At 42.4% G+C, this 21,897-nt stretch overlaps 2 protein-coding genes across 7 annotated transcripts in view; one reads left to right on the forward strand and one right to left on the reverse strand.

Moving 5' to 3' along the window:
• Positions 1-11,641, reverse strand: part of ACOD1 (aconitate decarboxylase 1) — a 35,197-nt gene extending 23,556 nt beyond the window's left edge. The window contains exons 1-3 of one of the 6 annotated variants that reach the window (XM_080556354.1): positions 11,025-11,641; positions 9,481-10,315; positions 2,962-3,053 (exon numbers count right to left, since the gene is read on the reverse strand). The gene's annotated coding sequence lies outside the window, so the exon portion shown is untranslated. Of the gene's footprint in view, positions 1-2,961; positions 3,054-9,480 lie in introns of all 6 variants that reach the window. The other 5 variants (XM_080556353.1, XM_080556356.1, XM_080556355.1 and 2 more) reach the window with 5 other exon arrangements.
• Positions 11,642-11,801: 160 nt separating this feature from the next.
• KCTD12 (potassium channel tetramerization domain containing 12) lies at positions 11,802-16,402 on the forward strand. The gene has a single exon (XM_080556468.1). The coding sequence runs from the start codon at positions 11,968-11,970 to the stop codon at positions 12,967-12,969; it is 1,002 nt and encodes a 333-aa protein (XP_080412594.1). The 5' UTR covers positions 11,802-11,967; the 3' UTR covers positions 12,970-16,402.
• The last annotated feature ends 5,495 nt before the right edge of the window (positions 16,403-21,897 follow it).

The raw sequence follows: 21,897 nt of genomic DNA on the forward strand, positions 1-21,897 counted from the left end.
ATTCAGAATTTGGAAGATAAGTTCCCAGCACCCTGATGAGTTGGCACTGTCTGTATGCAAAAGTGCCTCTGCTTGCAGGAATCTGAGCTATTAAACCTGCTTCATGAAATGGCTTCTTTCAGTTATGATACTGCAGGACCTTAGAACTGAGAGCAGACAGCACTGCCACCTACTGCTCCCAGGGACATGGGTCTTACTTTCATCAGAGGAACCACATTTTGTGTGGTTAAAAGTTGGTATTTACTATTAAAATTACATTTTCTGCAAAAGTAAATTGAATACAATAACAATAATAATAAAAAATTACTGTCATAGTAACTGTACACTTCTCAAAACATCAGGGAATAAAATAAGCCAGAATTACTTTGCTGTCACAGTTTCAAAAAGAAAATAAGCCATCTTGCCATCTCTGTTTTGCAGCTTAGTCACATGCTTTGATGCTGTTATCTTTGGCTAGTTCAATGGAAGGAGTTTTGTTAGCAATGTAGTGAAACTGTAGGCAGTCAGCATCTCACCCGATTAAGGCTTTAGATTAACAATACTGTCCTTAAGGTATGATGGACAATTGCCAGAAAGAGTGATAATAGAATAACACAAAGGAAAATCAAGACGAAAAACGTTATAACGCATGACTTAGGAGTGAGAATGCTTGCATTTATATTTTTTTCTACATCACCTGTCCTCTACAACTGAAATGATCAGCTTGAATCTTAGAAGTCTTGCCTTTGATAAACACTGCCAGAAATGTGCCTACAGAGTTATTATTTTAAGGTGATACTAGAAACCATCACAGAATTCCTTGTGCTACAACAGTACATCCTCGGCACATACTAATAACAACTGTTGATATTCTAAAGTTTCATGGAGATGGAGCTAGCAAAATACACGGTTTGTCAAGATTAACAAGGTCAAGACAGACATGACTAGCAAAGGGGAGCTCTAGGATTACTACAAAGACAGTGCTAAAGAAACCACACTGGGGTTTTATGAGATAGATAAGATGAACTGGAGCTCTAGATGAGACTTTATTAAATAAATTTGATTAGAGTTTATACTTCAACAAGTTAATTGAAGAGGTTGCCAGAAACCATAAAAGTGACGGTGATTTTCTCTAACAACTGCGCAAGTTTTGAAGAAAAAACACTGTAGTATTTGGGAAATTTGAATTTTCACATCTTCCCCACAGAAATGTTTAGATGAAATAAATAAATGTATATGAAAAGGCATGCATACAATGCATGCAGTCTTGCACGCTGGGTGAAATCCTGGCCGAAACCACAGGGAACTGAGCTGAGAGACGCCAAAATGTCAACTTCTGTATTTACGTTTGCATGTGGATTTCACGAGGAAAGATTTGCTTTCTGGCTTTTGGAACAACTCTTCCTTGTGCTAGATTCTAAAGAAAACTGATTTTTCCCATTAGTCAGAGCACTTGGCACGCAGCGTGGCATTACAACCTGCTCATACTTTGTCTTCTGATACTTTGAATCAGGATCATCCTCGCTTGGCAAGTCAAGCTGCCTACTGCTTCTCCACCCGTGGTGTATTAACACTGCTTTGTGAGCCCATTCATCTGTCCCTGTTATAGTCCTTGCTCATAAATCATTCACATACATGAGCCTGAGCCCTGCTGGTAGCCTGGGAACTCTTCAGGGTGTCAGCAAAAATGCTGACCGAGACAAGTGCCTACAGCGTGCTCCTTTCCTTCTTTGGTGCAAATTCAAACAGTCCAGTTTATATGCTCTATACCACCCTGCTGGTGGTTTGAACAAGAGTGGAGCAGAGGAGTATTTCAGCAGACAGACACAATTCTCAGCCGTGAGACAGTGACTCAACAGCATTGCCACCTGGGCAGCCTGGTGCCTGGTATGTCCTGGCAGAAACATCTCTGACCACATCCTGGTCTGGACGCATCGAGCCAGGAGGCTTGCCGTGCCAAAGCATTGTGAATATACTCAGTCCTTTCTAAAGAAAATTACTGTGAATCTTAATGCAAATTAGAACATTAAACAAGTGATGCTCTCAGACTATGTAAAACATGACAGAAAAATCAAGAAATCTAAATGTAAGATGGGGTAATAGGCTGCTATGAAATTCTAACTTTACAAGCATAGAAAGTTTACGTTAAGAGAAAATTACATGGGTAAATTTGTACATATTTGCCTATTCATGCAGTGTTAGCAGACAAAACATATCTAGACTCCATTTACCAATATATTGTCAGATTTTCAAACACAGCAGCTTGAAAGAGCACAAAACTAACAGCTGCCTAACCAGCTCAGGTGATAGATGTTTGTGCTTTAGGGGTGGGGATTAACAAATTAAATTAGCTGCGCTTCCTCTGCACCAATTTGCCAGAAGACATATGGATGGATTTATGATTTGCATAGTAACAAAGGTTGAGTTAGTCAAAAGTATGGGAAAGTTTTGGCCTAACAGCTCCAATTAAAGTAAGTGGAAATTGTGTGACTAAGACCTCCAATTAGCTTTGCTTCTTGAACCAAGAATTTCTACACAGTGGCAAAGCTTCTTACAGAACCTAGTGTTTGTGCCCCAGGTAGTCTGAATGTTATATAGAAGAGGAGATGTTTAAATCCTACAGGAAAACCCAAAATAAGATACAGAACAAGTGAATGGAACAAGCCGGTTGTTAACTCAAGGTGACGTGATCTGTGATCTGTAAAGTGTAAGTGCTCGGTAGGCTTACTGATGATATCTGGCTGAGATTAGTAAACCAATTTTTTCTTCACAGAGAAAGCACAGTATCAAAACAATTTTTGATCAGTGACAAAACAACAACAACAACTAAAACAACCAAACCCAAACAAACAAACAAACAAAAAACACACACAAAACCAAACAGGTGCATGGAATATATTCACTCTAGCTGATGGAAAAAACCTGCACCATCACAGTAAAAGCAAGAAGGTACAATATTTGGACTAAGTACATTGAACATACCTTACTAGTAAATCTACTGTTGTCAAAAGGCAGTGACCCAAACGTCATCTCTTTCCATTAGAAGTCAAGGGGACAGCCTCATGAGCCTTGACCTGAGGACAGAGACTGAGAGATCAGGAAGAGGAATCACATGCATACATTACTGATGAATATTTTACTCTTTAAAATAACACCATTATCAAACAGGTCTGAATAACCACATTTATTACCTATACACAATTCTAAAGACATGGCTATCTAACTACCGTAACTCTATAACTGTAACTAGTATAACATTAAAAATATGCAACTGAAGGCTCGTAAAATCCAGAAAGAATTGCTATCACTCCCCTTTGTACATATATTGCTTTTTCTTAGCTATATGTTCAATTTTTTTTCCCTTCTCCTTTTCCCCCATGCTTATGCTTGGCAATTTATTCTTTTTTTTTTTTTTTCGGATTGCCAGTCACAGACAGTCTTGACTTACAAAGAGATCTTTTCTTATTCCAGAAGCTTTTTAGCTTTTTTGCCACTTGGACTGCAGGTTTTATGCTTATCTCCTGCCTCTCAGATAAGCTTCCCCTTCACCAAGATCCAACCTATAATCACAATCTCTTTCTATGTGATTTAACCTCCCTGAGATAAATAGATTGTTTTTGCTCGTTTTATTTGAAAGGGAATTATTTAGGGGAATTGGTTCTAACACGACATAGATTTGTGGCATACGGTTAAAAACAAACAACAAAGAAAGCATTACATTTTTTGAGGATGGCAGTGTGGCAAAAGGCACGCATACACAACACACATGAACAATTACAAAGTGAAAACAAACAGGTCCCTTTGCATGGGTATAGATCTTTACAAGATAGCAAAAGTTTATGGCATATACTCCTGCAGTTGTCTTGCTGCAGAGATGGGGAAGATAATTCCTCTGTTTAGCTACCTGATCCCCCCGATTTGTATTCATAAGCCAGAGCAATCTTTATTTTGTCAACAGCTTGCAGGTATACAAAGAGAGGAGCACTTCTTAAAAATCTAATTCCTATATTCTTGAGGGCTTAAAGAGTCTGCAGACTACTGCAGTTAAGTGGCTGTGATTTGTTTGAGAATTCAGATGCTTGCTTCATTAAAACTTCATTAAATCTGAACACTTTCACTCTTTGTTCCATATATTTCTGAACATCCTGAGCACCTCTCAGACATTTACTCTGTTGGTATGTTCATTTTAAGAAATAATGTATTACTTTTATTTACATACACGACTGAAAATCCCAGATACTGTACACAGATAATATCTTACAGGAAATAGTAAGCAGAGTGTTAATTCCTTCATGTAAACTTGGAACAGGAAAGCACGTTCAGAATTTTCTAGACACAGTAATTTAATCCCATTTTGGCCTCTACAACTAAAGAGCAAAATACATGCAGTAAACTTCCTTAGGAAGGAAGACAGCCATGTCAATCTTACTTCCAAATGAACGGCAGCAACTCTCAGTTTTAATTTACAGGTAGGAAACAGCTGCTTTTCATTACTTTGTGCAATAACACCTCATTAGCACGGCACATCGGGAAGCTGGGGAACCATCAGCTATGCCTCACGAAGTTGATTCCAAGTTTCTTCGAGCTTGGCTTGAAAAAACAGAACTCAGTCCAAGCCAAAACTCAAGTTGGGTTCTGCAGTGGATAAGGCGGTAGGAGTGCAAGTCGAGAAACACTGCAGAGGATGAGGGCTGGCACTTCGTGAATGAAATGCTCTGCCAAACTCAGCTTTGGTGCTAGCAGAGGCTGACCTGCTATTTCACTTGCTAGGCAGAGATTTTCAGCAGTTAGGCAGCACATCATTTTCCCTGCCAAGCGTGCAAAAAGAAATGTATTTGCTACGACGTGTTAGTTTATGCGGTGGGTCAGGGAGGGTGTCAGCAAGCAGGAGGTCTAGCACCTCCTTTGGGCATGGCTGTGCAGCTGAGATGCACTGCCTGCAGGAGCTAAGCACATCTACTGACAGCCTTCACTCACAGATGTCCCCACTGGCATGAACCATGTTTATGGCCACGAGTGATGGGTACTTCAGTGAGATCCTGACCAAATGGATGTCTTCCAGGATGTCTGGAGCAGCCAAAAACTAGTGGAGCTGCATACCATGCAGCGGGGCCTACACTCTGAGGCCAAAGAAGCAGAAACTAGTTTGGGCATCCTAACAGTACAGTGTCTTTTCTGTGTGTGCAAATAAATTCTGTTTTTCATCTCCCAGGTGGGAAGGTGAACACTGAGGCTCTAATGAGACCTCATTAACTGCATCTCGGTCTGTGTCAGAGGAGATGAAGTCTGGTGGACACTCATGGAGCCCAGCAGAAAGCTGGGCCCACCGCTGCCATACCCAAAGCATCCTTCAGGACTGATAACCTGAGGGTACATTAGCAAGCAGGGAACTGTGAGATACTAAATAACCTTTGTCAAACCATTCACTCCTTCCCAGTTTAATATTGCTCGTTAGTTTAGGTACTTTGTAAAACAAGCAGGGTTTGACATCAGTACACTCAATTCTGCAATCAAAAGTTAGGTAAAAAAAAAAAAATAGTGCAAACATTTTTTTAGGTAGTCCTGTCAAAAATCAGTTGCCAACTTATTTATACTAAAGTTACTGCTTTGGGCTTTCTTCCCATCTGTATTTTAATGGATACTGTAAGCATTCCTGGTAAGGACCGTGGTATTTCTTCTATTAAACATAATAGGAATTTTACATCAATTTCAATAGAAAAAGATGCAAAGAGAACAAAGCAAATGTCAACTGCAGAGTCCATTAAAGCAACTATACCATTTAATTTATTTTAATCTAAATTAAAGAGTTAATTGTGGTTAAGCACAGCTTACATTGGTACAGTGACAGAAAACCAAAGCAAACAAATTAATTATCATTCACTGACCAGAAATATGACTTTGAAAAGAGCTATGTTACTGAACAGTATAACCCACAGCTAAATCACAGCTAAAATCACAGCTAAAGTGAACAGATAGGATTTGAAACACATTGTCACCAATGTCTTTATTATTAACTACTTTATCTTTGAAGAATCACGCTGTAGGAAAGATTAATCAATATATTTTGAAATTTTCTGTTAAAAGAAAAACGTTTCAGAACTAAGAAAAGGATTTGCAAGCAAGGATTTAAGCAAGACCTGTAACCTTTGAAAATTACATTAAAAAGTATTTTCTCTTGGATAAATTTCATGCTCCCGAGTGACACCACCCTTGTGACTAGCTTCTCAAAGGAACAGACTTAGGGGCAGTTCTTAACTTGCTCCTTTGCAAACCAATGCTCTTATCTTTTGATTTGAGCTTCCTTCCAAGGTTTGACTTCTGGCTTTGGACCACTCTCAGCCTTTCCTGATCCTTGATTCTTGCCTTCACTTCTTACCCTGTGGCCTTCAGTACTGAGAGGCACTGCCAGTACCCTTACATCTCATACACTTACCTCTCACAATGAGAAAGTGGTATTCATAATAAAAAAATGTGCTTTTTCACACTGAAAACTAGTCTGAAGCCTGACAGACTCTAGAGGAAGGCAGGCTGATAATAAGTGGGAGTAGAGGTTGCTTTTGATATCCTAATTAGCTGTGTTAAAAATAGATAATGAATTACAATTTCCATATTAGGAGACACTCTTTTATTGAATCCTCATACAGTCAAAATCTAGGACACAGCGTAAGGCTGTTGACCCACGCTGACGGTTGATGTAGAAGATTGATGTAGCTTCTACTCGTGTTTGCAAAGGTCTGATTGTCTTTCTGTCATTACTGAGGTAGAAGCTGGGTCAGAATGCTATTTATTCACAGAAAGAAAAATTGCCAAGGGAAGATTTGAACATGTGAATGAAACATTTCACAGCGATATGGAAAATTAATCTCTTAGAGCCAAGGCTCACAGAAAGAACACCGGCTTAAAACCACTCCATAGGGATGATGAATAATTTAGCACAGGAGAAAAACCACACATGCTGTGCATGTAAAATATTACACCACTACATATTATAAAATGACATAACTGTCTTCTGCTTTTTTTGGTATCTGACAGAGCTGTAACTTCCTGATAACTAAAGCAGGGAAACAGGAACTCAATCATCACATTTTCCTTGATATCATCTGGAAAGAGGAAGTTGGGGATACTTCCCCATTTGGTGAAAGGTCCACAGCCTCGTTTCTTGTGTCCTACAAATTCAGTGATGCTCAAGATTTGTGCAGAAGATGTCCTCTTTGATGCTCTTCTTTACTGAGGCAGAAACAACCTGCATGTCATCATGACATTGAAAATTCAAATTTTGGAAAGGGTGCTTGAAGAAAATTAGTATGGCTTTGAACTTCACTAATTGCTGACTTGATTATGTTTCTCAGCTACAGTTGGTAGTAGCTCTGTATCAGCCAAGGGCACAGAATATGGACTTGATGGCTGTCTGTCCTCCCTCCCTCCCTCCCTCCCTCCCTCGCTCCCTCCCTCCCTCCCTCTCCCCCAGGTTCTGAAGAGGATTGCCCTCACAAAATTCTTCAGAGCAATGTCTGTATCACATAGGCAGGAGCTCATTGCTTCAGCACTGAAATTCTCTTCCAACCCGAATTATTTTATGATTCTTGCTTCAGTTTCATTCGTGCCTGAACACGTGTATTTTCATAGCAGCTGGACCTCCTAGAACATGCAGTTCCAGCTAAACATATTCAATCATATATGCAAACACACAGGCATAATAATCTTTACTAACAGATATTATCAGATACAACTTCATAGATAGCTTTCATTACAATTACCAAGAAATATGTAAATCTATGGATTTGTGTATTTGTGTTGTCCAGCTATAAACAGTACATGAGACTGAGTTTGCACAGAGCACTCTGTTTTGAAGGAGAATTCTTCTGTCTTTGCGTGGAATAACACACAATTCAAGTTTTTTTGGCAACATTACTTGGTATCACTGGAATATAACACAGAGCCTGACAATTTAACCCTGAGCAACGATTCAGAAACAGGAAAGGACTCACCTCACAGCCATCCACTGACTGTCAATGAACTGCATGCATTGAGAGAGCATCTAAGTCCCAAATATGTGAAGTGTTCCCATCTCTTAGACAATAAACTCTGCTGTGGAACTAACACATTATTTTTCTTGCATCCTCTAAGCAAGATTACGAAGCTTTAATGAGCATAGTTGAGCATCTAGTTCAGCTTAAGTCAATAAGCCCTTTTGCTGTTTTTATGCAGGAGGCTGAATAATTTACTAAATGCAGTATTAAACTGTAAAACAATTTAATCTTGTCTAAACAGACATTTTCTAAACGAAGTAATACCATTTCACATAACACAGACTTGGAGAAATAATAAATACTAACCACCACTTATAGTTCAGAATAGGGATGTGTTTTTGCTTTGCAAAGATTCATAGGAAAAAGCCAAATATAGTAATATCATAGTTTACTTCTACTTTTTGTGACTAAAAAGGCATTTCTTTAATATGTATTTTGGGTCGTGCTGGCAATACTTTGGAGCCTTTTACATTTGTTAATTGCAATGTGGGTTTACTCCCACTAGGTGTTACCCTTCCTCTGCGGTTTGTGAAGGAAATTGTCCTGCTTGAGTAAATCTGCACCAGATTACCCCCCATGGATGCGCTACCCAAAATGCAAAGAAAAAACAGGCTCGTTCTTCATCCCACGCTCGCGTTACTGGGAATCGTGATGGAAACATCTTTCTAAACATTGACACAACAAACGCACCTACCCCCCACCCCAGAAACTCACAACACAGTGAAAACTCAAAATACTAAAAGAAGAAAAGTTGCTGGATCCTATCAGATTGAAACAGCATGCATCCAACACAGCTAGTCCCAGTAGACAGCTAATAGCAAACACTGAAATATGACCGTCTTACCTGAAGCAGCTAATGCTCAGAAATGCCTCGGTACCGCACAGTTAAAGAAATTCAACAGCACACGTATCGACATAAAGCCTAGCCTGTCTACTAGATCATATTTAACTCTCTTTACGGGGGATGTATGCCTACCACGTCACTGTGTGGCATCCTTGAATGTTACACATACTAATATTTCACTGCGTATCCCACACAAAATAAGAATAAAACATTGAGATTATGGCTGTGTTATGCAACCGGTGACTGACACATACATGAAAATAGTTGCATTTATCCATTTAGTACCCCTGGATAAAGTCCAATTCTCCTCATTGGAGATAAATGTAGCCAAATACAAAGGGATGGGAAATGGAGGAAAAAAATAGTTGAGTATTTAGTGAAACTTCTGAAAAAAACGTTAAAGACATAAATTTCAATAACCACATCCACACAGCCAGGCATAATCTTGCTTGCATAAAGCTGCAGCAAGATGCCCAGAGAAGATAATTTTTGTGAAGAGAGGTTGCTTCAAACCAAATATTTCATTGCTGTGCATATTTTTAAGCCCAGAAAATGATAGCTATCTCAGTGACAAACTGCAAGTTGGGTCTTTGCCCAGGACTGGTGAACAAGATTCATGAACAGTACCTTTCTCTGGGAAGGCGAGTCAGGGGGCAGCTTGCACTTTGGAGCACAGCACGCTGCAGTGGGGTGGATCAGCTTGTGTCCCTATAGGAAGACCTGGGATGGTGGCCCAGGCAAGGTGCTTGTTGCAGCTGTGTCCCACGACCCCTACAATGTGCATGGCTTTGGAAATCATAAGGTGCCACACGGGAGCACCATGGGTCCTCTCTTCTGGCCTCCCACCAGCCGACAGGCAAGTGGAGGTAAAGCTCTGGAGAACTGATGTCAGAAGGAATAGCGTATCTTTTTTCATTTGTGAAACTTCTGAAAACACGAGCGGGAAGATTCATTAAGCTCAGGTCTTAAAGTCTGCTCTCAGATCTAACAAATAGCTCGGGTCAAATAAGAAGTTCAAGTTTAATGCATATGTTACTGCTGTGTTTTTGTTAGCCTACGTTAACACTCGGTAACAGGGAAATTAAGTTTAATTAACAGATGAATTAAACATCCCATTTATACAGAAGCATCTGTAAGACTTGCCTGCTGGTACATACAAAATCTTCCACTGCAAATTCTGCTCTGAATAATTGCCCTCACGAGTATTATATGATCTCATCTTCTGGGTGCAGTTTAATCACAGTGCTCTCAATAGAGAGCCCACACGAGGGAAGCTGGGTTTAAAATACAAACCTGTGGGAGGCTCTTGAAGTGGCTTCTTGCTAAGTATGGCCGGGAGCAGGGTGATGTGGGGGGGAACACACCAGATTAAGAAACCGAGAGGCAAAAGTGACTCCATGAAGCTGTTACCAGCAAAACACAATGTGCAGTTTTCAAGTGCTTTTAGTCTGGTGAATTGTCCCTAAAATAAGGAAACAAAACAAAGATCCCCTGTGTGCTAGCAGTTAAGTCATGTTATTTTCCCTTTTTATCTAGTGACAAACTTGTATCTTTAAACGGGTAGCAAATCAAGTTCATTCAGCCTTTTTATTTTTTTTTTCTGATCTTCCAAAACTACGATTCTAACCTCTCTCCTACTCCTCTCAAAATAAGGAAGAGCGAGATGGAAACAAGTCGCTTGTTATAAAATGTCAGCAAAATATCAGATTAACCTAATTTGCCATTTTGCTCCCACAGATGAAAATACATGGTGGTCAAAGTCCTGGCAGCCTGCTTTTCCACATGGAAAAAGCAATATTCCAGATCTCTGGTACCTTATTCTTAGATTTATTCAGATTAATCTCCTGTAACTTCCGAGTGTCCGGTGCTCCAAGCGCACATCCTTCCTTAGACCACAATACCTCTGTCAGCTCTCTCGCAACACATTGTTCTTTTTTTGTCATCTATTCCCTTTTCAAAACTTTTATTTCTCAACTCCCTCTCTTCTTCCTCTTCTTCTCTTGGGCAAATTTAGCTTGCTTCTTGAGAACTAATTTGCCTTTCCTTCCGCACACATTTCTCAGTATTTGAAGCACGTTTAACCCTGCCTCTGCATCTCCTGATTTCTAGTTCGTGGACCGATGCATTACGGTGTTTACAGTAGGACAGGGCAGAGACAGCTTCTTTCTCACCTGAGAAAGGAAAGGAAAGCACTGCCTGCTGCCTTCACACTCCTCAGACCTCCTTGTCCTTTCAGCTGTTCTCTCGAGGAAGAAAGCACTCTTAAACTCCCAGAGGAAAGCAACTGAGTGCACCAAAGCAGCAGCTCTTTGCAGTTGCTTGTAGAGAAACACGGAAAGATAGATGAAATTTGAGCAAAAGCCTGAACCGTAAGTTAAATGCTCTCTGCCAACGCATTTTAAATAGGTGCTTATGTTTCACGCAGATCCTGAGGTACCTAGTTAATCCAAATTAAATCCCAGCTGTAAGGGCACCCTGCTACATACATAACCACACGCACACGAGGAGCCATGCTCTCACGACAAACCGCTGCCCCACATGTGGCCGGAGGACACCCCATCCTCTCGGGGGTCTCTCCCACCACCGGTGCCTTGCCTCGCTCCGCCGGAGCCGAGCCCCGATGCCGGTGCCACCCAGCGGGACATGCTCCAGCAGCTCCCACGGCTCCTACACTTCGGCATAAACGACTGAGGTACGGCAAGACCGGGGCCGTTTTCCCTCCCGCGTGAAGGAAAGGGCTCCGAGGCTCAGCCGCTGCCCCGCGCCGGGCGGGGAGGCAGGACGGGGCGGGGGGACGGGGCTGACGCAGGGTCCCCCGGCCGTCCCCCGGCCGTCCCCGTCGCCGTCTCCGTCCCCTCCCCGCGCTCGGCTCTGCCCCCCGCCAGCCTCCCCCGCCTCCCGCTACATAAACGCGGCCCCGCCGCCGGGGCTCGCCGCTCGCAGCCCGACGGAGGCGCCTCCTCGGCCCCTGAGCGGAGCGCGGCGGCCGCCCGGCTCCAGGCACCGACGGGGCGGGAGGCTCCGGCGGCGGCAGGAGGAGGAGGAGGAGGAGGAAGAGGAGGAGGAGCGGCGGCGGCGGCGGCGGCTCCCCGCCGGCGGCGGGCTCCCTCCGGCATGGCCCTGGCGGACAGCGCCCGCGGGCTGCCCAACGGCGGCGGCGTCTCGCCGGCGGCGGGGAGCGGGGCGGCGGCGGCGGGCGGTGCGGGCGGCTGGTCGTCCTTCCCGGAGATCGTGGAGCTGAACGTGGGCGGGCAGGTGTACGTGACGCGGCGCTGCACCGTGGTGTCGGTGCGCGACTCGCTGCTCTGGCGCATGTTCTCGCAGCAGCAGCCCAGCGAGCTGCCCCGGGACAGCAAGGGCCGCTTCTTCCTCGACCGCGACGGCTTCCTCTTCCGCTACATCCTGGACTACCTGCGGGACCTGCAGCTGGTGCTGCCCGAGCACTTCCCCGAGCGCAGCCGCCTGCAGCGGGAGGCCGAGTACTTCCAGCTGCCCGACCTGGCGCGCCGCCTGGCGCAGGCACGGGCCGCCGCCGCCGCCCGCCCCGCCGCCCTGCCCCGCGACGGCTCGCTGTGCGCCGACGAGCCGCCGCCGGCGCTGCTCGGCTACCTGGAGGCCGAGCCGGCCGACGGAGGGGGCGGCGGCGGCACCGCCGTCGGGGCGTCCGCGCCGTCGCCCACCGCCAGCCGCAGCCCCTCGGGCGGGCCGCTGCTGACGCCCTCGCAGTCGCTGGACGGGGCGGCCGGGCGGCGCTCCGGGTACATCACCATCGGCTACCGCGGCTCCTACACCATCGGCAGGGAGGCGCAGGCCGACGCCAAGTTCCGCCGGGTGGCGCGGATCACCGTGTGCGGCAAGACGGCGCTGGCCAAGGAGGTCTTCGGCGAGACGCTCAACGAGAGCCGCGACCCCGACCGCCCCCCCGAGCGCTACACCGCCCGCTACTACCTCAAGTTCAACTTCCTCGAGCAAGCCTTCGACCGCCTCTCCGAGGCCGGCTTCCGCATGGCCGCCTGCTCCTCCACCGGCACCTGCGCCTTCGCCCCCGAGCAGGGCGGCCCCGCCGACGACAAGATCTGGACCAGCTACACCGAGTACGTCTTCTGCCGGGACTGAGCCCCGCCCGGCGCAAGGAGGATCTGCAGGCGGGATGTGGCCCCTCGCTCTCCTCGCCCCCAGCCCCTGCAGCCCCCTGCTCCTGCACGCACCTCCCGAGAGCCCCGGGGGTGGGGTGCCACCATGTAGCGTCCCGTCGGGGCCGCCGTGTCACGTCCCGCCTTGGCCGCCATCTCGTGTCCCGCCTGGGCCGCCATGTTGTGGCGCCTTGGCCGCCATGTCGCAGCCCGGCAGCCCTCTCTCTTCTCGCACCGCTGTTTCCCCCCTCACAGCCCCCAGTAGCTGTGGTGGTAGCGGGGAGGGAGAGCAATGGTAGACAAACACCCATCCCAGGAAGGTGTGTGTGTGTGCACAGCTCCTGCCTCTCCTTGCACGAGGGAGGTGGTGGGTAGTAGCCTTGCCGGGGTGGGATATTTAAAAAAAAACAGTCGTTTAGGGGCCAAGGAACTTATTTTTTTCCAGTTGCTTTTCAGTGACTTCTGTTGAAGGTGGCACAACAAATAGCTGTCTTTTCTCATCCCCATACTCCCACTGAGGTTCTGCCTTGTTGGGCAGATTTGCAGTGGTCCATTTTATTTCCCCTTCCAAAAGCGATGCCAACCTGTGAATGACTGAAAGTGATACCTGGTTGTGAAGGCTTGGTGCAGCAGCTCACATTTAACCTGTAGAGATGAATAATTTTGCAGGAAGTGCGTGTGTGACCCTTTGTGCCCAGTTGCATCCATACCCATACCCTCTCTTCTGCCTAAACCTCTGAACTTTCCAGGCTGTTAAACTGGGCCGTGGCCTGCGTAGCACGTGCGTGAGGCTGATATGAAAGGACTGATTCCCTGGATAATGAACCACTTGGAACTGTAAAGTGTCCTCAGAGACACATTTGTGCCCACTAAAGGTCAAGTGACAACTCTTTGAAAACCTAAAATGCTTGTACATTGTAACTTTCATGGGTGGTGTGAAGTCCTTATGATTCTCTTGAAGTCACTGTCTGCAATATGCATCGAAAATTCAATGCATATTTCCCTGAACACCCTCAAAATGACGGGTGAGATAACAGCCAGGCTTGCTATTGTGAAGGTAGGGCCTTCTTCCCGTGAAGGTGAAATCACGTATATTGAATTGAAGCAGATGTACGTTATAATTATAATCAAGAACACCCTGCTTATTACTTTGTTTTGTCATTTTAGTGCTGTAAAACTTTGAAGCCAACAGAATCGATGCTGAAGCAACTTTTTTTTAAGAAACAGTTTCTTGTTTTTCATGGCAGTATTATTGGGAAAGTGACACTGCTGAGAGTTCAGTACCTCTTCCTAGACACAGTCATTCTTAGAAAGCATTAAGCCCCATCCTTATGAAAACAAGAACAATGTCAGCTTTCTTCAGGGGAAATTACCCCTTTAAAGCTGTGTTCATGTTATCTAACAGTCTTTCTTTCTTGGAGAAGGCAGCTGTAGCTTGCTTTGGAACATATAATCTGAGTAGTGGTTTTTACAGTATGGAAAATGAAGCAGTTCTTTCCAATAAATTCCTGAAGATTTGAGTACAAAAGCACTTTAAAACCTGAACTTGATTTTGAAACCTGTGTTGTCCATTTGAGACAGTAACAGAAAAGTATCGTAAATATATCCTGAGTATTGAAGAATTTAGCATAGTAATGGTTGAAGTTGCATTTTTAAAACTGTTGAATAACAGATTGTTCTAACCCCAAATTTAGAAATACTGCTAGCACTTGTATCTAACCAAAGAATTTCATTGTAGGTTTTTATTTTTAAAAGCTTAATTCCTCTGAAAAGAGCTGTAGCTACGTATGCATTGAGTTTCAGTGCTTAGTGTTTGTGTGCACCACTTGGTCTTTCACTAAGTACATGTACAATTGTGTAAAACTGAAAATAATTTGCATAGCCATGTTTTTTTTTTATTTTAGCAAGATTGTTTATCAGTGTGATTAAAGTGATGATGCACATAAGAAAGCTCTGAATGTTGTCCAGTTGTAGATAGATGTATAATGGGGTATTTTTAAAAGGACAGAAATGTGTAACCTGTCATGTTAGATGAGCAATAAGGTAGAGTGAGAGGCCAATACACCTGAAGACAGAATGAAACCTGTTTGTCCTATGCCTTACTCTGAGATGATTTCTTTGTGCATAACTTATTTATACCACAAGTGAAAGGATATTGATCACAGCTACTAGGTCTTTAAAATGTCATTCTCAAGAATAATGACTGTCTTTTTCTAGTTTCTGTTAAGTACTTCCGAAGTATGTTTTTTAATATTTTGTATAAAATCAGTTTTCAGTAAAGTGTTCAAATTCCCTCTAGATGGCTTTCTTTTTTTAAGAATCTTGTAGCTTACTAAATCCATCATAGAAGCTATGAATAGGGGCAGTTTTAAATTTAACTTGTGATTTAGTGTATATATATATACAGTATATAAACATTTTACACGAATCATTTAGTTTTTTAATCATTTTAGTGCTGCAAAATTTCATAATATATCTCGCTGAACATTTGCATATTACGCTATGTACATAATATGGTAATGTTTTATTGGATTCCTATTCCTGTTTCTAAGGATAAAACTGAAAATGAGTATCAGCATAATTGTAGAACTGAAATTGATGGCATATTTGCTTGAATGTGAATCATAACTAAACTTCTAGGTGGCTGAATGCATCTCTAAAACAAAGATTGCCTGTATTTTGATCAGTGAATGCCTACCCGTTTGCTGGCAGATGACTCAGAAACTCTCATATTTTTAAGCAAAAGTGGGTATAATAAAAATATGAACTGATGATTTTTTTAATATTTGTGTTCGTGCTCAAAACTCTTAAGCATGATTAGTATTAGGCAACGGGCCCCCTCATTTACTTATGAGTTATCAAGATCTTGGTTTAAAATGATAGTGCCATAAATACAGTAGTCTTTTTATGACATGCCACAGAAGACTAGATATTTTCTTAAACGTTAATCGGTAATTTCAGTCAAATTTTTAAGAGGTAAAATGCCCTGCGCAAAGTCACTGAGTGTGGGTAGTTCCCTCTAGTGAGAGCTCAAAGAATGGATCAACAAGATGACTCTGCTAATCTTTTAATCTGCGGAAGGACAAAATCCAGAGGCACGCTGCTGGGGTCCTGTATATGGTATGTAGCAGTTGTTCACAGTTCGTATACTTACAGATAAATGCAGTAGCATTCGTAAGTGCTATTAGAAAACAAAGGCAGTCATTCTTTAATTGGAAGTTAAAGCATAGGTCTTTTTCACTGATGCATATCATGAAGGGTGACTTTGCAGATGTTTGATAGGACGTTTATATTTTTATACATGTAGATAACGAACCACTTACTCATTCTTACTTTCTCATGTATAGCATTGAAAATAAAGATCCTCCTAGGAAACTGATGCATACCAAATTAAATTGTTGTTCTTTAAATATTAACTCAGTCGTGATTTATGCTGTCCTTTTTACTCTTGTTAAAGATGTCATTAGCTTTGCATTCTGTTCCACAGTCTCATATTCATAACTTCAGCAAAGGCTCCTAGCTGATAAATAAAACAGAAACACTGAATAAAGAATAGGGATTTCTAGTAACACCCATAGCATGACAAACAGAAATGTATAATGCTCAGACTGCATATTTCCTTTAGAGCATCACAGAATTTTTGTGGTACTACTCAGCATAAATCAGTCCTCGGTAAACCATAGTGACTAAATAGCTTAATCTGAAAAGCACAAAATATTTTTATTATCTTTTTAATGAAGCCAGAAAATAATGAAATTGGATACAATATTCATATAATGAAAGAACCATTACTACCCAAAGAAAGATCTGAGAGAAATACATGTAGAAACTGTTAAGGAACAGAACGGTGATTGTATTGGCTACCCTATGAACTATTATAAACCTAGTGGGACGTGCTGTGGTCGGATTCATAGGAGGTTAATAATGAAATGCTTGTAAAATCCACTTGTGTAAAGCATCTGTATATGTAATAGATCTTTTTTTGGGTAGAATGGTTATAATGCAAAGGCATGTTGATCAAATCATTTTGTTTGATGGCTTGATCGTATTTGAGAGTTTTGTTATCCCATAATACAAGAAAGGAGGTTGTTCCATAAGCAGCAAAACTTTGACTGTCTTTTCTGCAGATGTAGGTCTCGTTTCCTTTATTTTACCACTTCAATTACTCTGATCAGCCGAGTCCCCTTTATTTTACTAGGCAAAAGATGGCATGCTCTGGCAGAGCCATTTTCTGCTACACCGAAGGTTTTTTTGTTTTTCTCCTCTACCCAACCAGCAATATTCATGGCATTTGTAAGAGTATAACATCTGTGAGTTTTCTTCCAATTTTGTTTGAAATTGCCCATGAGCTCAGAAGTTATTAAGGAGGACAGATGTCCATCCAAACAGCAATGGAAGTGCATGAGCCTTATTTCCTTAGGAAACAAGGCTAACAACAAATTACTATAATTAAAGCTTGGCGCTGTTTATATAAAATCTTTTGTCAAAGGAGGATGCAGTATTCCAAATGCACTAAGTCCCTGTAGATTGAGGAGGCAAGCGGCCACGCTCACTTTTGCAACACTGGCCAGTCAACCAAATGAATGGGTGTGCTAGAATGGCTTAAAACTTTTTTTTTTTTTTTTTCTCAGCCTGCAAATTTCTGCATTGCTTCCAAGAGCAGCTCTGACAGCTGTGAGTCTTGTTACAACAGCCCGCCTTGGCTGTCTGTCTTAAACCCATCTGTTGGTACCTTTGCTGGAGAGGATTTCTGTTATGAACGTGGAGCTTTCAGGACTCCTGCCCTTTTGGCGAGCTGAAAATGATCATGATGCACAAGAAAATATTTTCCAAAGGCCGCATTTGACTCAGTTTTTTATTATAGGATATCTTCAGCGTATTCGTTAATAAAAAATAGCGGAAACGCTTTATTTAGTTAGAAAGCACTAGCATGAGCTTTATGAAACTGATTGCTAATTTTGTTTTTCATAAAGCTGAGCTGTGTGTGCCGTCTCTTCACAGTGAACTGTACTTGCTGTAAGGCTCTGCTGCTAAACAAAATTGTTGTTCATGATTGCTGAAGTACCAATGCCACCATCGCAAGTCTGTTGGAAAAAAGGCAGCATGACAGCAACCACTGTCAGTCATATTATCACATTTCTTCCCTGTTCCTCTCTCCACTGTGTTCAAACTGGAATAAAATGGAGCTCTGTTATACATTTCTTGCTCTAAGAGTTATTTAGCACATAGTATGGAATATTCGATACCTCCATCAAAGCTGTTAGCAACAGTGAGTCAGGTTCCTAACAGATCTATTTCCTTGCAAGGAAGTAAGAGCTAGAAGAAATCCTTACACATAGTGGTAGCAGCCTCATGAAGTTTTCAGGAAATTTCTTGATACCACAAGGAGTTCAAGGCATTTTTGCTTAGTCCAAACAATAAATTCACACTTCGCACTTATCTTGCAAACATGAAAAAAAAAAAACACTATAGACCTGCTTGTCATTTGTTTGTTCACACAGGGAAGTTCACACAGGAGTATGTAAGAAAGCCAACGTGTCCTGTGGTGTCAGGGTGTCAGCATGCAGATGTTGCACAGTTCCAGATAACCTTTTGCAGTTTATTAATTTGCTCAGAAGAGTATTTAAAGTAAGTGTTAACTCACTGAAGTTCAACTAGGGAAAAGGAGACCAGGATGTCTAGACTGGGATAAACAAACAGCTCCATTAATAAGGAGCATTTGATCTATTATTTTCCTTTGTCATTTTGAGATAAAGTCACAACCTTGGTTAGTTCATTGAGGAGCAGGCTGTGGCTTGAAATGAAAAAATAAAGGAAAAGCCCCTTGCTCCAGTCCTCTCCCTGCGCACACTCACTCTTCTAGAGGGAACGCAGTGCTGGTATGATGATGGGAGTGACCTTTTTTTTTTTTGTTTCTGAGCTAACTGCAATAACCCACAATGCTGCCACCTCAGTTTCAACTCTTTCTGTTAGTGGTTGAACTTTAGGGTCACAATAACATTTAATAGTCCTTCGGCAGAGCATATCACCATAACTACGTAGATTTCCGTAGATTTGGATGTAGTTTGGTTTTGACTCAGATTTTCCAAATAACGCGGTGACAATCTCCCCCCTCATAATACAGCAATGTTTGGGATTATTAGAAGAGTAGTTTTTTCCTTTAAAAGGGCAGCGACTCTTCCAGGAATGTAACTTGTAACTTCTTTTTTTTAAAAAAAAGAAAGGGATCCCAATTGCGGATTTTTTTCCCCCCCAAATCTGTAGTCTTTCACAAGCATTCCTAACTTTCATCACCTTGTAAAATTCTCTTCAACATCTTCCTACGGCTGAGAGCTCAAGACGTCCCTGTTTCAGAAAGCTGCAAGGGACAAGGAGGTCTTGCAGTGACTCGCAAGTGCTACATGGCAATACCTTCCTTTCCTTTCCCTTCCTGCCGTCAGAGCCGAGCTGGGAGGGCAGCTGGGAGCCAGATCCCAAGCCCTGACTGCAGCAGCCCCTTCTGCCTTGCTCCCTTCCCAGCACGGACTGAGATGGATGAGCAGTCCCTGAGCCAGCTCAGCCCCGCTGCTGGCACCTGGCCTGAGTGAAGAAGGGCAAGAAGGGCAGCATTTGTATGCTGCTAAGCTCCGTGCAGCCCGGCGGCCACACATTGGCACTTCTTCTCCATTAGGCTTCTCAACCACATATTTCTAGGATTTGCTTCTAAGGTCTGCACGTTATCTGCTGTACCAGGGGATGTTTGGAATATGGGCAAGATTTAGCTGTTTAGAGTAGGCTGCCTAATAGCTTATCTGCTGTGGTGCTGAAGAGATGATAAAGACACTCAGTTAAAAATAGCTTTATAGTTGCTTAAAGTGTTGTGGTCTGAATAACCCGAGTTTACAGGTCGCTTGCAGATTAAAAGATTGGAGGAATTTCAACACAGCATCTCCTAGGGTTTGAGGACAGAAGGAAACATCCAGATCATCCAGTCTGCTTTTCTACATAGCACACACTGCAGGACTTCCCTGAATAGAGCCTAGAGTCTTTAAATCAAACAGTGAAGTCGTTTGGACTGCCATCTAATCTCATGCAAGGTACTGCTAGTGAAAAAGAAGAGATCTTAGCGCTTGATAAATTGTCCCACTCTGAATGTCACTAGCTTTGGCTCCCAGCCAGAAGGATCTGTAACATCTCCTTCACTGGTGCTGTGGGACTGGAGAGAATATTTGTAGGTATGCGTGGAGACAGTTCCACAGCAGCTTCATTTGAACTAGATCTGTTTTTTCTTTTATTTCTTTTATTTATTTTTTATACTGTCCTGTCTTTTCCTTCAATTCCCAGACACACTTCCGCTTAAGTGGTTTTGTGTTGGCACTGTTTGTGTGGCCATGTGGTGATCCTGCCTGGGGACCTGGTGCAGCTGAAAACCTTAAAGAAGCAAACAAAACAAGGCAGATTAGTTTTCAACCAGAGCAGCTCCCTGGACTGGCTCAAGTAATAATAGTGCCAGGAGAAGTGGTCTGATGGCTAAACAGAGTGCACACTATGCATTTCATGCCTCTTCTCTAAATCCTCAATTTATCAACATCTTTATCAAACCACACCAATGCAAAGTAAAACTTCTCTATTCTGTCTGTTTTTTTCCTGGTCATCTGTCCATGATTTGCACTGACACTCCTAGGGGTTAAGGTGTCACTGGGGTTTATTCTCAGTAGCCCACCACTGTGGGTGTGTGCTCCATCCTTCAAATGCTGTCCCAGTTATCAGTCCAAACACATGGTAGCCTAGAAAGTGTTTTCTTATTAAACTTCATGCTGCAATGTGACTTCTAAATAACCTTAAAAAACAAAGTAAAACTAATATGAGAGGATGTATTTTCCATGCATCAATGTTGATGAACATTACTGTGTCACTCAACTTTTCAGTATCATCTCCTACTCGCTATTACACGGATAGGTAGTTTTTACACTGGATAGGTGGATAACAGGATAAATGACAGGTTGGCTGGTCTGAAGTTCCTAAATTACCCAATTTCATTCTCTTCAAGTACCATCAGATGATGGGTTTTCCAGTTCTTTGGAGCTATCTGAGGGCTCTGAGACTTTCTGAGAAGTCTGTGTTAGTAATTACACAGGCTTATAAAGGCGCCAGATATAAATTGGCCAGACTTAACTAAAAAACTACCTGTTGCTCATCTTTTTTGATTAGTCTCGGAAGGAAAATTGTTCATTTTTCTCAGCTGACAGGTGGAACAAAATGTTTATATTTTTCACGAACTAACAAGCCTCTAATTTCCATGAATCAATACAATTTTTCACATTGTTCCTAATAAATTTAAATAATGTTGTTCTTACATATGCTGACTACTACTTTCTTCTTGTTCTTTTTTCTTACCTTATTGAATTTATACAATACAATTAGTACAGCATTTGGAATTTATAGCTTCTGATTCATACAGATTGTGATAGCTTTCTCCATTACAGTTTATATTTATGATTTTTTAATAGCAGTCTGGATCCTGTCCCGGGATGTACAGGATATCTGTAACTTCTGTTGATCTCAATAAAAGATTGTCTTGAAAATTTAGCAAAAACAGTGTTATCTGTTTTCTATTCAGGACTTTCCATTTACATTTAATTGCTGAAACTGTACCCTGGGATTTAGAAATGCAGATATGTACCACTTTTAAAGGCTTGTTTCTTGATTTGCAGTTAGTGGGAATTTCTACTTCATTCGCTAGTCTTCAATATAACAATTAATCAGCACAATCCCTCATATAATTATATAACTAGAGAGAAAACATCTGAAAATGTTTTTCATTTTCCTGAAGGAAGAAAAATTGGCTTACAAGCCAAGTTACAGACCATCCATTGAGATTTCTATCACTTCTTAGTATTAATATTTTATTCAAGGAATCTTGCAGGAAAAT

The sequence above is a fragment of the Anser brachyrhynchus genome (assembly GCF_964034855.1).
Source record: "Anser brachyrhynchus genome assembly, chromosome: 1".
Taxonomy (NCBI): Eukaryota; Metazoa; Chordata; class Aves; order Anseriformes; family Anatidae; genus Anser; species Anser brachyrhynchus.